Source organism: Cyprinus carpio, chromosome A20, assembly GCF_018340385.1.
Source record: "Cyprinus carpio isolate SPL01 chromosome A20, ASM1834038v1, whole genome shotgun sequence".
NCBI lineage: Eukaryota > Metazoa > Chordata > Actinopteri > Cypriniformes > Cyprinidae > Cyprinus > Cyprinus carpio.
In genome coordinates this window covers 20,065,963-20,081,111 of record NC_056591.1, presented here as the reverse complement: position 1 = coordinate 20,081,111, position 15,149 = coordinate 20,065,963, and the positions used below count along the sequence as shown (strand labels likewise).

The 15,149-nt window shown below is 35.8% G+C and overlaps 2 protein-coding genes and 1 non-coding gene across 3 annotated transcripts in view; 2 read left to right on the top strand and 1 right to left on the bottom strand.

Annotated features, from left to right (window-relative positions):
• The first annotated feature begins 572 nt into the window (after positions 1 to 572).
• On the top strand, positions 573 to 4,674 carry LOC122149012 (endothelin-1-like). Its single transcript, XM_042778047.1, has 4 exons — positions 573 to 749; positions 3,705 to 3,846; positions 4,340 to 4,468; positions 4,559 to 4,674. The coding sequence occupies exons 1-4, from the start codon at positions 692 to 694 to the stop codon at positions 4,665 to 4,667; spliced, it is 438 nt and encodes a 145-aa protein (XP_042633981.1). The 5' UTR covers positions 573 to 691; the 3' UTR covers positions 4,668 to 4,674.
• A 2,619-nt stretch (positions 4,675 to 7,293) lies between these two features.
• adgrg6 (adhesion G protein-coupled receptor G6) overlaps positions 7,294 to 15,149 on the bottom strand; it is a 37,588-nt gene continuing 29,732 nt past the window's right edge. The window contains 10 exon segments of the mRNA XM_042778046.1: positions 7,294 to 7,680; positions 10,518 to 10,670; positions 11,319 to 11,420; positions 11,889 to 12,172; positions 12,300 to 12,399; positions 12,511 to 12,779; positions 13,666 to 13,793; positions 14,372 to 14,478; positions 14,588 to 14,639; positions 14,883 to 15,002. Coding sequence (XP_042633980.1) covers positions 7,499 to 7,680; positions 10,518 to 10,670; positions 11,319 to 11,420; positions 11,889 to 12,172; positions 12,300 to 12,399; positions 12,511 to 12,779; positions 13,666 to 13,793; positions 14,372 to 14,478; positions 14,588 to 14,639; positions 14,883 to 15,002 — 1,497 coding nt within the window. The 3' untranslated portion in view covers positions 7,294 to 7,498.
• Positions 11,574 to 11,646, top strand: trnaf-gaa. Its single transcript has one exon. It is a non-coding gene; the product is annotated as a tRNA-Phe (tRNA).

Genomic DNA, 15,149 nt, shown 5'->3' with positions numbered 1-15,149 from the left:
GAGTCTGGCACGCAGATGCTTATATTGAAATGTTTCAATTGGCTTTTTATTGTTTTAATTAAGATGGAGGTTTACCACAATGGGCTTCCCTTGGTTTGGGTAAAAGACCTGGTCTGTCTAGGTTTTCCACTTTGAAGAAGATGGGTTTCCTCTCCAGGCTGTAGCTTTGACTGTTCTTCAAACCTCGATTCCTAACATAGCATCAGGAAGGGAAAAACAAGAGGGCACAGAAATTCCCACGAGATGCCAGCTCACCCATGAAGTGGAACTCAATCCATCCATTTATAATCTGTGAAGCACCTCTGCCCTAACCATGTTGGAAGCGCCTGATGGAAACAGGCAATGTTGAGATACCTTCTTTCACAAACGTTTCTACTGGATTTAGAGCATCTCTCCAGACAAAGAGTACAAGCTCTCCCTCTCTCTCTTTCACTGACACTCACATACAGTGAGTCTTGGCAAACACCTGTCCCTACTATTGTGAAGAACAACTTGGCAGGCTGATCCAAAGAGGGAGATGGGGGGAGGAGGGTGTGGTAAGCTGGAGGTGTCTATAGAGTGTCGCAGAAATTTCTGAGAAACTCCACAACCTGCCCTCTCTCCCCTCACAGCTTTCCTCTCTTCCTGTGGATAGACATCCAGGAGACAGGCTTGCCAATTAAAATACTGTGCATTTTAGAAAAGGAGCATTATGGATTTTTCCTTCTTATTCTTTATAAGTGTGGTTGTTTTCATACTGGGACAACAAGGTAAATGACTATTATCTTTCTTTTCTCTCTCTCTCTCTCTCTCTCTCTCTCTCTATATATATATATATATATATATTGGCTTTCTGTTCAAATCTTGAACTTGAAAAAATGCTAATCTAGTTTACATAAGATTTTATCTAGCAAAAGCCAATTCTGTTAAAATTTCATTATCAGATTCTCTCTCTATTTTCACATCAAATTTACATATTAAAAATAGATCTGTTTAGCAAATTTCTTGTCATTTGAAGGGATGAACTAATTGCTGTTAATGTTTCAAGAAAATAATTTACCCACCCTCATGTGTTCCATGCCTGTATGACTTCCTTTCCTCTATGGAAATATAATCTGGATTTTTTTTATTCTAAAAAAAAATATATATATATCTTCTTTTGTGTTTCAAGATATAAATTCAAACAAATTTTGACAGTTTCAATTTTGCATGGAATACCTGTTATTTTATTTGATGTTGCAATTAACTGACATTTTTTGATAGATTTCTATTATCAACTTTTTTTTTTTTATAACACCAGTCACAATATGCAGTTAGTCATGCAATAGCTGATTGAACTAGGTTGAATTAGGGTTAAATGTGGCGTAAAATGCTGCTTAAGCCATTTGGTTTGTGTGTAAACTCCCCATATGTAGGCCATCTCCTACCACTTCTATGGACCACAGAACATAACTCTCTCATAGTGCAGCAGAAGCAGTGACAGTTGCCTCAGAATGGTGTAGCTTTTGTGCTGTGGGTAGGTTTAATTTTAATACCGTGCAGAGTTCATAGCCAGTGCAGGCCATCTCTGTAAACATTAGTTCAAGCAATGAGAAATTTCAGACACTTTGACTGTGATAATTTCTTTGTTTGTTTTACAAGGGAATTTTTCTTGAATCAATTGACATGGTAGCAAGTTAGCTCACAATTTTTTTACCAGAAAGGTTTGTTGTTGAGGTCTTTAGTTGCAGTATTGGATGTATGCAGTGCAAAACTCCAGGTTATTAGACTATTTTATTAGCAGTATTGTATGTAGTTGTTGTTTTTAGTTGCAGTATTGGATTTATGTTATCCTCAGTAGTTTCGAGTTTCAAGGCCAGTCTCCCACAGGACTGAAATTGGAACAGCTTTTAATTTTAATAACAGCAGTCAAACTACTTGGGATTAGTAAATGTTTACATTATATTGCTAACATGTTAATGCTAACAACAGAAAACCTGTTGCTGTTTCTTCAGGTGAGAAAGCCGTGCTTGTCTTTTCCAATTCTGCACTGATCCAACTCGGCAGTCCTCTCTCTTTTCAGGGCATGGGTCACAAAATCATTTTTTTTCTTGAGAAAACAAACTGTCCTGAGGTGCTACAGAACTCGCCTTAGGTTTCCCATCTAGTATCATACCAGTATTGAGCTGATAGTGAAGTCTAGCCTGATCAAATATTACAGGGATGAAGAAAACATTTCCTGATTGTCTTTCTCACGATTTAGGGTAGGATGATATAAAGTCAGTTGTATGTGAATTATGTCAGGCATTTTTAAACAGACATTCCAATGGATTTGAAACAAATTCCAAGTTCCACATCTGAGCTACTCTCTGTGATTAATTATCCTTACCTGATATATGAAATCGAACCCCAATGTTTCACCGGGAAACCTCAACTGACACCTTCAGGACATGGATGACAACTGATTTCCAATCTCAAAACAAAAGTTAGACCATTTGTTGTGTATTCCACATCAAACTTCAATAGTTAGACCCCCATAGCATTGTTATAGTGATGGATCACAGTGATCACTCCCAGATCACTTTCCACTAGACCTGGGCATGCAATTTTATCCTCTTCTATAAAGCCTTACAGCCTCAGGCCCTGTTTGACTGAACACCTTAGAAGTCATTCCGGTTCCTGGGGTCCTGCTAATACCCCTTTCCATGTACTGTATCCTGAGCAAAACTAAGAGACCTCTTGCAACCTCAGTTCCTACTTCATGAAAGAATTTAACTTCTAACTTTTCCGGCAATTGAAAGTACCACGGTAGGCACTATTCTTTAAAGTACCTTTATGTAAATACAAACGTACTTGTTTTTTTGTCTTTTCCTTTTTTTGGTCTGTTGAAGACTTACCATGTTGCAGATGAGTGCGAGATCTGTTTTTGATTCAACCATCGGAAGCTGTAGTGGTGGTTTGCTTTGTAGCATCTACATGCGCTGCTGGAATCCTAGAGGCATAAAATGTGGTTGGCCACAGATTCGTATTTGCTGTCTTCTTTAAACATGGCCCACATGGGCCACTTGGCTTTTCATTCACTACAACCTTAATGAAGCTGAACCATAAGCCATTTTTTTTTTATTCTTTTGTCAACTACATGAAAACTGGATTTGTATGGGAATCTTCAGGATTAAACAAAGTGGACCTCGAAGACACAACACTGCTAAAATGTTTAGACAGCAGCTTAGACATGTTATGTCTAACATCATCAAGTGAAGAATAATATTTTGACAAATTTTGAGGTTTTTGTCTCAGGTGTAACACATCAAAGCAAAAAGACTTAGGTTTTGGGTAACATAAAATATTAGCCAGGAATCTGTGAATTAGCTGTAAGTCAGCATTTTGAAGGCTGTATTCATAATGTTACCCCATTTTTTTTTTTTACTGCAACTAATATTATTAAATTAAAAATATAGTAAAAATTGTGAAATATTATTACAATTTAAATTAGCTGTTTTCTATTTTAATATATTTTACAATGCAATTTATTCCTGTGATGGAAAAGTTGAATTTTCAGCAGCAATTTTTCCAGTCTTCAGAGTCACATGATGCTATAGAAATGATTCTAATATACTGTTTTGGTGCTCAAAAACATTTCTCATAACTATTAAAGTTTTAGGATTCTTTAATGAATAGAATCTATACATCTTTTGTACCATTACCTTTTTGTAACAAGTTCTTTTCTTTGTATCTGTGTGTCCCAGGGTCCCTTGCAAACAGAAGTCCATCTGTGAATGCTACTCCACAGATTCACCGTCGTGAACGACGCTGCTCCTGTGAAAACCTGAAGGACAAAGAATGTGTGTACTTTTGCCACATAGGAATTGTATGGGTCGATACACCCAGGTACATCACCCAAACATTGATTTGTGTATGTCTTTGAACAACACATTATGTAAAGAAGAGAGAGAAGTGGAGGCTGAGATCTGTTGGGGACTGATGTTGGTAACCTGTACACTCTGAAAGCATGTATCTGGTTGTATTTAAGTGTGTGGTCTCATTAATGTGGCCCACGCATGGAGACCTGAGGACGGGCAGACTGCCTTTGGTGAAAAACAACCCAGAAACCAAAGATTGAGGGTCTGCCTCTCAGGAAGGGAAACCTGGTCAAAATTCAAATTCAGAGAAGCACAAGGCTTTCGGTTCTGTTCATGACTTTGAAAAGAGTTTTACATTGTGCACACACACACACACACACACACACACACATATATATATATCCAGTTGTTGACAATGTCTAAATGAATTTATTTTTAAATGATTTATATATTAAATTTGATTATTAAAATCTAAATAAAAAATGTATAGGTTTGATATAATATCCACTGTTCTCTTTCAGTCAGGTCATTCCCTATGGTGTGGGTTCACTTCAAATGCGTCTAAGACGAGATGTGGTGCGATGCCATTGCGCAGACAAGAGAGATAAAAAGTGTTTGCGGTTTTGCTCTTACTTGGATCTCCAGCAAGAGTGAGTGTCATTATTAAATTTGCTGTATTTGACACACATTGTGGCAGCTGGATTGTTTTACTGATGCACTACTTTGGTATTCTTTTGCAGAGATGAAAATGCCTCAGTCAAAAGGTCCCATCCCAGAAACTACAAAGAACAATACAAGTCTAGATTGCCCCAGAGACCAAGGCGGCACAATCCAATACAAACAACCTGAGAGAAATGAAAAAAGCTACGTAGTAACTTCGTAATTGTAATAATAGTATATTATTACTATTTGGGCAGCAAGCCTGGCCATGTGTCTGAATATGTGAGCTGTGAATGGTTTAGACATAATTTCTATTACTTTGGCTTGTCATGAAATGCTAGCATCTCAACAGTGACAGTACATGAAGCAAATAGGAGTGATAGTGTATATTATCTAACTGTCAGTATTTTGTAGAATACTGTAAAACTGTATAGTTTCATATTGACATGTAATATATATTGTTTGATGTTTCCAATTTTGTTTCCATATAGTGAGTACATTTGGATATTTATTGAGAACAATAGCGGCTTATGGGCACTTTATCTTTGCCATTAATCATATAAGTTGGCCTCAGGTAAAGATTATTCTGGCATCCAGTTTATGCTTAGAATTAGGACATTATCAAAAAAAAAAAAAGATTGTAAGGAGTTTTAATTTCATTTCTAGATTGTGTAAATGAAATTGTGGATGTTTTTCAATGAATAATAATAATAATAAATACCTCTCCACTACTCAGACAAGCAGTTTAAATTTATTGGTGGATATAAGTTGATTTCTCAGACAACTGAAACAAGTTCTAATCTAATGAATGAACAGAATATCTATTCTAATGTGAAAAGGCAAATAAAATAAACAAAAACCGAGTTATCGGTGAAACTGTTTTATCCATAGGATGAAGTATGGCTGCAGTATATATTATTTTGGTTTTGGTACCTACTTTCTGTATTTTTAAACTGTAAATAATTCAAACTTCTAATGATGGAAAGATTGCTTACAAACTTACTGTACCTACAATGACAGTAAGGCTGATATGTACAGAAAGAGTGGAAGTTAAGCAGAAAATAACTTTGGAGAGGTATAGTGTGAGAGAAACTGATAAAACTGTCATTTTGCTCAGAGATCAAACAGGAATCTCATCATGGGAGAGGATAATGGCAAAGCTAAATGTTTCCACAGTGCTAGAGGCTAGCAATTTTCTGAATAGCTGCACTCGCTCTTTCTTTTGCTGTTGTTGTTTTCCATGAGGTGACGTGTAAAGCCTTTCTGGTAAATGTAAACCAATATTATTGGTTGATCTGGTTTCTGAGTGATTACATATTGAAGGATCAACTATGCAGTTCATGTAAATAGTAGTGGGCCTCCATCTTTATATAAGGCCGGGTATTTATCTCCATTCATTTTTGGCATCATCAGGAATGCTGGTTTACCTCACAGGAAGGCTTTCACAAGAAACTTCTGGAAGGAATTTGTGGCGCTCTCATTTACTACCGGGACAAAGGAACAAACACTCTATTCCTGTCCCCCCTGTTTCAGTCAAATGCATTGAGCCAGCCACTAACCACATTGTTAGATTCTGGGAAACACCCTGACAAAACCCAACAAATGATTAAAGTCAGCTAAAAACAGATCATTAAGATTATCAAGATATGGCCGCATCACATACCATATATAAATCGCAATTTACTGTATCGTGATGTTTAATTAGGCAACCTTTTTAATATTGTTTGGGAAGTTAACTATGTGCACATATCAAACAAACAGGAAATATGAAATGGTTTTGACAGAAAATTTGATTTCCAAAACTCTTACATTACAGTATATGCGATTTCCATTTAGGCCTAGCACAACCCAGAAAACACAGAACATTCCCTTAACATTAAAAAAAGGAACGTTCAGAACATTCAGAAATAAGAGATCTATAACTTAATGGGAATGTTAGTAAAACGTTCAGTTTTAGAACATATTAACTTGTTAGCTGGGAATACAGACACAAAATTTCTGAGGCATCCTTAATATTTCAGATTCTCCACCATAAGCAGAAAATTGTTACTATTCAAACAAATAAGAATGACAAGATGTTTTAAGTGCATTTAATATGCAGGATGTCACATTTTCATAAAGCATCCATAACCGCTATACAATGATGATCTACACTGATGACAAGAGCAAACTGGATAGCCCTCAGTAAGCATTTCCTCAGGTGACATTTTCTTCAATGAAGCATAGAAATCTCTTAAAAGCATTTAAAATAAATACCAAGTCAAAACAACAAAGTCATTAAACTACAGCAACAGGAATATCTGAACATGTTAGATTTGGTGTATAGCAGAGGACTGATCTCAATGTTCTGCTCTTCTCTTAGAGCAGTTTTATGAAACTATGCACTGAAACAACTGAACATGATCATACTGTAAAAAAAAGAAAACATTTTCTGAAACATGTTAATCAGTAGTAGATCGTGTGAAGACTAAAATAGAGAACATTTAAATAATGACAAAATAAAAGCATTAAAGGTTCACTAATTTACAGTGAAAATGTACTTAAGGTAAAGAAAGCTAAACCAAGGCAGAATTCACAAGCATGAAAATTCACGCTCCAACCATACTTGTTCTTTCAGTCCCGAACTGAGGAACTAACTAGTACTCCTCATGTTTGTCAGTCAGTATTTGGTTGTGAAATGGTCCCATTTTTTCTGTCATAGCAAGCATTTATGCATTTATATATACAAAAACAAAAACCAAAGTAATGTGCAAAAAAAGTATGCAAAACCGAAATTAGAAAAAGCACAAATAGAAATGTTTATTTTTTTTATTTAATGGTAACATAGTCACTATAAGCTGAATATCACAGTATGTTAATTCCACACTTTCATAGCTTGCCCTCTCTACAAGGTTATGTGTTTCTCTACTCCAGTCGTGGAGGGTGGAAGGACTTGGAAGGTTAACTCAATATGTAGCATAGTCTTTACACACAAGGTAAGTTTGTGGGACAGAACAGGGCTCCGTCTCAGCCTCCTTTCACTAGAATTTAGTGCTGTTGCTAAAGCTGTCTGACATGATAATGTTTTTGTAGAAGTTGTCCGAGTGCACGGAGCAGTAGCCCTTTACCTTGTCCAGGACCTGGTGGACGGGGAGGATGGACGAGGAAGCCTCTCCGTCAGAAGGGCTGCATTTGGGACTGCTCTGATTGGAGAAACCTTTACCTGCAAATATGCCATAATGGTTCATTTAAGTACTGAGGAATATACTTATACAGTATAGTGAGATTTAGGAAAAGCAAGTATTGGTGGCAAAGTATCTATACACTTGCATACAAGATGTTGATGACAAATGGCACACAATGTTTTAAACATACAGTATTGGCTACTTCAGAAGAAACAGGACTGGTTTGTCTATGCTTTGACAGTTTGATCATATTAGTTTCCAATTCATTCAAATATATAAGGGGTGAGTCGTTATTTTTTTTCATGCTATTCTGTTGAATTTCCATGCCTTTGTGCATTCTTAGGCAAAACATTCCAATGCACACATGCACCTTCAGTCCCCTTCTATAGCACGATACTTTTGTCTTTGTGTGTGTGTGTGTGTGTGAGTGTGTGTGTGTGTGTGTGTGTGTGTGAGTGTGTGTGCTTTTTAATGTGCAATAAATTGAACAGCGTATCATGCCCTATTATGAGGCTTCAGAAAGGTGCAAAAATTGGAGCACACTTTTGGAATTTAGGACTTATGCTCCCATGTACCACGCTAGAAAGTTCACTATTTAATGATGATGAGGAAGCCATCTAAATAGCTAAAAACAAAGGTCTCAGTATAAAAATAAATATTATTTCAGAATACATATATTGTGTAAAACCGACAAACATACTGTACAAACAAACCTAATTCTACTTCTAGAACAAATCAGTCAATTTATCAAAATCATAAATTAACATACTGTCAGTTGTAATTGATCTAAAACAAAAAATCCTTCCATTATGGGATTTGGGAAATGGGATTTTCCCTTCACTAGGAAGTGCAAGAATATAACAGTACAAACAGTAACAAAACAAAAAATCATACATTTGTAAAATTAGAAATCTTTTTTCTTTAATGCATTTAAATAATTGTATTTAATTATTAAATAGAAATACAGAATAAACTAATAAAAACAAAGGTGTCAATATAAAAAAAAAGATTATTTCACAATACACATAATGTGTAATAATGGCAAAAAAAGAAGAAGACCTAGAAAAAGAAATAAATAAAATATTGATTAAAAAATCCTTCCTTCACCTAATGACAAAAAGTGTCATATTTTAAAAAAAATATAAATAAAACATTTATTCTGTATTATACTTTGATTCATTTAATTTATTTTACTAGAAAGAAAGAATAATCAATTGTAATTAACTGTACTGTTGATTAAGTAAAAAATCTAAAAAATGCATATTACAATGACTTAAAATACATAAGCGCGAGCTATACTATGTGAACTTTTGAAGACTGTATTTTTAGACAAATTTAATGACCAGCACAGTATTCCCCTCATCTCAGCATAAATGCAAACATAATCCTAAATTCTAAATGTCTCAATATTTTACAATGACAAAACTCTGCTGTGCATGACAGTATCTTTGATGTTAAGTGCATTATTACTGTAATACAGCAAGTGCATATAATCTATCCCCTGCATGTAGAGTGATCCTGCTGCGGGGATGAAGTATGGTTTTATATATTTTAGTGTCAGCAGTGCAAGCTGCGTATTTCCTCCAGTGGGAACATTAACACTTCCAAACGGAAAAAAAAGCACAAAACAAGGGAGACAAATTAAAACAGCCCACCGTGAGAACCATTAGTGTCAAACAGAGTGAAAATGACATTCAGAACTCCTAAAAGACACTAAAGATTGTCAATGTCTACTGAAAGACTGGGTGGGAGTCAAGTCTATAACCTATTATTACATATGTATTCGGAATGAGGTGTTTCCTTGTATTGCAACACTGTGCTAGCAACTTTATTTGCTATTTAACTGACAATGACAACCAGCAGCAGTGTGCTTTCTAGTTCCTGAATGTCACTCCACAACTTGGATTCAATCCAACAGGCAATTATTCCACCATAAAACATCACAACAGATGCCTAATGTTTCCAAAAAGGTAATGTCATATTAAGGACTGTTTTGGAGGCTCAAAAAGAAGCATTTATGTGTTAGGAGTGAGTTAGACTAGATATTATGTCTAGGGCCGCTGGATTGAATTCAGTCTATCCCAACAGGGGAAGCTGATCACATGAATAGAGCAAAGCAGTTTGAACTCAAGCTGGCTTGCATGGTTTTACCTCAGGAAGTCTCTCCATGGCATTATTGCAGGGTACTATCTATACCACAAACATAAATACAGACACACAGCACCACTGAGTCCAGACGTAGTCACACAAAAAGTAACACAGTAGAGCAAAGCACAAAATAACACAAGGCATGAAGGGCAATATCCAGCATTACACATCAAAGCACTATATTACTGAGAGTTTGAATCTTAACCCTTTGATGCATGATGTTTGCTAAAGTGGACAGATCTTTAAAGGCTATTTTTAATCATTCATGTACACTACTGATCAAAAGTTTGGGAATGGTATAGATGTCTTTCAAATAAGTTTCTTATGCTTACCAAGGCAGCATTTATTTGAAGTAAAAATAGTGGAGCAATATTTATATATAACTTTTCTGTTTTTATTTCAGTGTCACATTATACTATAAAAATAATTCTAATTCTCAATTGGTGCTCAATAAAATATATGTAATAATAAATATAGGTACTAATATATTTTTGCCTATCATAGTGGACACTATGCATTATTATGAGCATATTTGGTTTCAGTTGGCCTATTAATTTCATAAACATTTGTTGTAGGTTTTTAGTTTTAAAAAGGACCTATTTCACTTATATATATTGCCTGTTCTTGTGTTGAAGTAAGAACAAACAGCAATGGTTTATGCATCAAAGGGTTAATGTAAACGAACAACTGTTGCCTAAGCAATCCACATCATTACTTTTACACTTACCTGCATTACTGTGCCTGGCAAAGGGGTTTAGTGTGGCTTTGGCTTTAGACGTCCAGTTGGCTGTAGTGGAGCCAAAGGAACTGGAGGAGAGGGATTTTCCCAGGTTATCGGAACTCACTTTCTTGGTATTATTAGTGGCAGTCTTGCTCCAGTCTGCAAAAAATGATTATTAGTTATTTATATATACCAGTTAACTTTTACCACACAGGTGAATCCCATGCATAAAGATACAGCATAAGAAAAACCCAGGAAATTCAGATAACATACTGCAATTCCATCATCCTAAATAAAGGACATACAACTTTCTAAAGAAAAGTTGTGCAGGGCTGCCATTCCAAAAATAGACTGTTTAACTTCACATCTCATTTGATCAGATTTAACTGAAAGTAAAGCCCAGCTAAGGCCTCTCTGGTCCTAAAGTTCTGTGATACTTCAGGTGAAAAAAAGTCTCCAAAGCTGGGCTTTACTGAAACACACATAGTGCAACAAAAGTCTCAGGAATTCAGCACCTAAAGATGTAGTCACAGCACAGTCCAATATGCCTATAACAAAAAAATAACGATATAAAAAAGGTGGGGGGTGAGTATATGCACAAATACAATGTTACAAATAATGTGTCCATGTGCAAAAGAAGTATACAATGCAGACAGCATTCGTACAATTGATTTTAACTAAATAATGTAGGTATTACTTCATGGAATGTGACTGAATATATGATTATTCATCTGTATAGGATTCTGGCACATTGACAAAATCCCCTAAAAACATATTTGTTTAATTAATAATACCAACTAAATTTACCCGAGTTATCTGCCAAGCGAAACTTTCCACAGCACAAGTATCTCCTCCATTGCTTCTGTACATTTTCTTTCAGGGCACAGTGGAACACAAATATGAATAATCCTGTTGGAAAAACAAATTACGCTCCTTAATCTTTAATGATTACAAACCCACAAGCTATTTTAAAATGACCTTATTTCAGAGGCAGAAGATACTAAAGCGACCTCTGGCGGATTACATACACAACTACAGATTTGTAGACCGAACCCCCTACAGGCCGAAATAGCTCAGTTGGGAGAGCGTTAGACTGAAGATCTAAAGGTCCCTGGTTCGATCCCGGGTTTCGGCAGAGTGTGGAGCTGAAAGCAGCTTTTTAATGTTGTTGACTTAAAATGTTAAATTTGGTATCATTTAAATGGTTTTAACATTCAAACTTTATTATAAAATATTATAAAGTACATTATTTAAAAAAAGGTAAAAATACTTTTGGTATGTAAAAACAACACATGAAAGATATCATTGCCGGCATCAACTGATTGCATGGAGTCTTCAAATTTACAGGATAGTGAAAATATAATGATTTAAACCAACCCTGTAGGGAGTTGAAAATGGAGAAGAGGTACATGAAGGCCAAGCTGACTGGACCCCAGGCAAAAAAAGCAAAGCCCCAGGTCATGCCCAGCAAGAAAGTCAGGCTGACCACACTGCGCAGGTTACGTAAGATCTCCTCTTGAAGTGTTCGGTTGCTGCGCTTGCCGTTACGGCCGCAGATCTGCATCATGACCACGATGAACATGGCAACATTCATCAGGAAGATCATGGAAAAGTAGCCCACGCACGTCACGTAGAATACCACCGGACTATGAATCCAACAGCTACAGAAGGAAAGACCAGGAAAACCAACAGAATGAGAATATGGAACTAAAAGTCTTTTTCACATAAGACATCAGATATACATGTAAAATAATGGTCCGTTTGAATTTTTTTTGGGCAAACACTTACAATTCTGTGCCCTGTCCATTCTCTCCTTTTCCATAATATTTTTTTCCATAAGAATTTTTGCCCACAGCCAACACAATGCCAACAATTGAAGCAGGGACACCTGAAAACGTAGTCAGATGTTCTCTATTATAGATCAGTGTATCGAACACAAAAAAATCCATGGCAAACAACTATCAAAAGGAAAAGCTACTTACAGTAATGTAGCACTTACCCCATCCCACGAGACAAAACTTGAGGATGTATCGCCGTATGTAGGTGTTGAAGACCTTGACCAGGGCAATGTACATGTGGATGGACTCTAAACCCATCCAGGTGAAGGAAGTGAGAAGGAAAAAGTGCAGAAAAACAGCCACTGTCACACACAATCCCTCAATGTCGTATGAGGCCAACCAGCCATCCAGAAGAAACACCATGTTGAGGAAGAGCAGTGACGTGCTGAGATTCATCAGGATCTTGGAGGGATAGTCTCGCCGCAGCTTCCTATAGATTTATATTAAAGAATACAATGAGTCTTTCAAATTACGTTGCACCTTTAGCCATTTACACTATCATTCCGAAGTTTGGGATTGGTATGATTTTTTAATGTTTTTGAAAGAAATTTAATAGGCTGCATTTAATTGATCAAAAATACAGTAAATGTAATATTTTGATATATGCACTGCAATTTAAAAGAACTTCTTCTAGTTTAATATACATTAATATGTAATTTATTCTTGGGATGACAAATCTAAAATTTCAGCACCCATTACTCCAGGTTTCAGTGTCCCTTAATCCATCAGAAATCAACATGCTGATTTGGAGCTCAAGAATCAGTTCATATCATTATTATCAAAGCTGAAAATAGTTGTGCTGCTTAAAATTTTGTGGAAACAGTGCTACATTTTTTCAGGATCCTCTGTTTTATTTAGAAATAGACATTTTTTTTGTAACAATGTAAAAGCCTTTTCTTTCACTTTTGATCAATTTAATATGTCCTTGCTGAGGAGAACCATTATTTTTTTTCAAAAAGGATCACTGAATACTAGCAAAAATGTATGACCATTCTTAAAGAAAAAAAAAATTGATTTTAAACTAATAAATAGTAGTCTAATTCTTTTATACAAGTTTAGCCCTTTAATAGGCAATCCTGGACACTGAGATGGGCAGGACATTCTTTGAGAAAACATTAGAATTTTAATAGCCATTAATGGAAAGCCAAATGTAATATTGTCACAACATAGATGAGTCATTAAAAACATGTTTAAAAATGTGTGTAAGAAAAATTAAGTAGCTGTAAATCAGTCACTTGTTTTTTTTTTCCATTACAAAGAGGCATAAATCAAAGATGCAGTATTTGTATCCTAGTCAGATGCTGAAGGACACTCACTCAAAAGCGATGTATGTGAGCAGTGTTGCTGCAGAAAAAATGGCTGAGATGCCACAGCCAATGTAGGTAATGAAGGTAAGAACCCTGTTGTTCTTCTCATCTATCTGTGCCGAAGCTCCAGAGATGTCCTAAAAGACAAAAGTGAGGGAAAGTTAATCAATAGTGACACTGATCAGAGATGCAATCAGTGACAATTCCTGAAATATTAAAGACAAGTCTATAGATAAATGTGAAGGATGTATTTCCTCGAACAAATTTTCCACAAAAAATTAATAGTACAAAAAAGCAGTTTTATTCTATTATTGATGTTTTATCATATTATTTATGAACAGATCAACATATTAAGAAACCCTGTTATTGGACATTTTTGCTCATGAAATGAATATTGATTACCTGTGAATAAATAATTTCTACAATGCCACTTATATCTTTTTTATAAGGCTACATTCAAATGGCACACTGGTGCGACATGTACAAAGCACACCTAATATTATAAGTGTGCAAAGTCTTGATAGCTTCAGTACCACACTACAATGAAGCCTCCTGATTAGCTATTTGTCAACTATTTGGCCCTGTTTGTTTCTGGCATTGTTAGCTACTCTAGATGACATATACGACACATCAACGTTGCTTCAGTCTGCCATATTGGCTTAATATATGAAACCGCTCTGTTGGGTCATTTTGTTGCCAATCCCACAAATCTCACCATTAGAATGCCAAAGTGTGTGAGGTGATTACACAAGCAGACGGTCCTGTTGCTGTTGGACTCCGGACTGACCTCGCAGCCTTTACTGTTCCAGCCCCCTTTGTGATCTAATGGAGACAAATGGATATTATACAATTACTGTAAGTCTATAGAGTAAAGCTTCCTATGGGACTGTTTTAATGCTTAAACAGTGGCCAAATAAATCATTTATTTTACCGTCATTTTGAAGGGTGAAATCCCAAAACACACAAAGACGCTTCGGATCTCTCTGGAGGACAGAGAGACAGACACATTTAGATATGGTGTTAGACACCATTTTTCTAGTTAGCTTGCACAAATAATTTTTTGGAAGAGAACTATTGCTCTGAAACCTCATTGACGGGAAGGTTAAACTAATAAAATGAATGGTTACTGTAATTACTCCAAAAAATATATCAGCAAAACCATCGTTTCTGTAAAAATACCAAATCTGGCAAAACATTACATTTTTAATAAATAAAAAACTGAAGACCTGGTACTCCAGATGGGCAATCTCTATTTTGACGGGATCCTGCAGGTTTTTGATTGTGAAGTTGCCAACACTGCTAGCCACCACATAGCTGTTCAAGGACATGCCATTACTTTGCCGATCCTGTGAAGATATGAGACAGATTGTCAGGACAAATCTGCTCATCTTAGTTTTTAGGGAGAGTCAGGCACATCAAAATTACACCTCAACACTTTTTTTTAAGTATGGACAGAGTTTATAATTTTTGTTAGCTATTAGTAAGTGACAAAA

What these genes read in the sequence shown, in the direction of transcription:
- LOC122149012 (XM_042778047.1), top strand. Translation starts at nt 692, where the DNA reads ATGGATTTTTCCTTCTTATTCTTTATAAGTGTGGTTGTTTTCATACTG. An exon ending in TTTCATACTGGGACAACAAG is followed by an intron (nt 750 to 3,704) that starts GTAAATGACTAT and finishes TGTGTGTCCCAG; the next exon opens with GGTCCCTTGCAAACAGAAGT. An exon ending in GTATGGGTCGATACACCCAG is followed by an intron (nt 3,847 to 4,339) that starts GTACATCACCCA and finishes GTTCTCTTTCAG; the next exon opens with TCAGGTCATTCCCTATGGTG.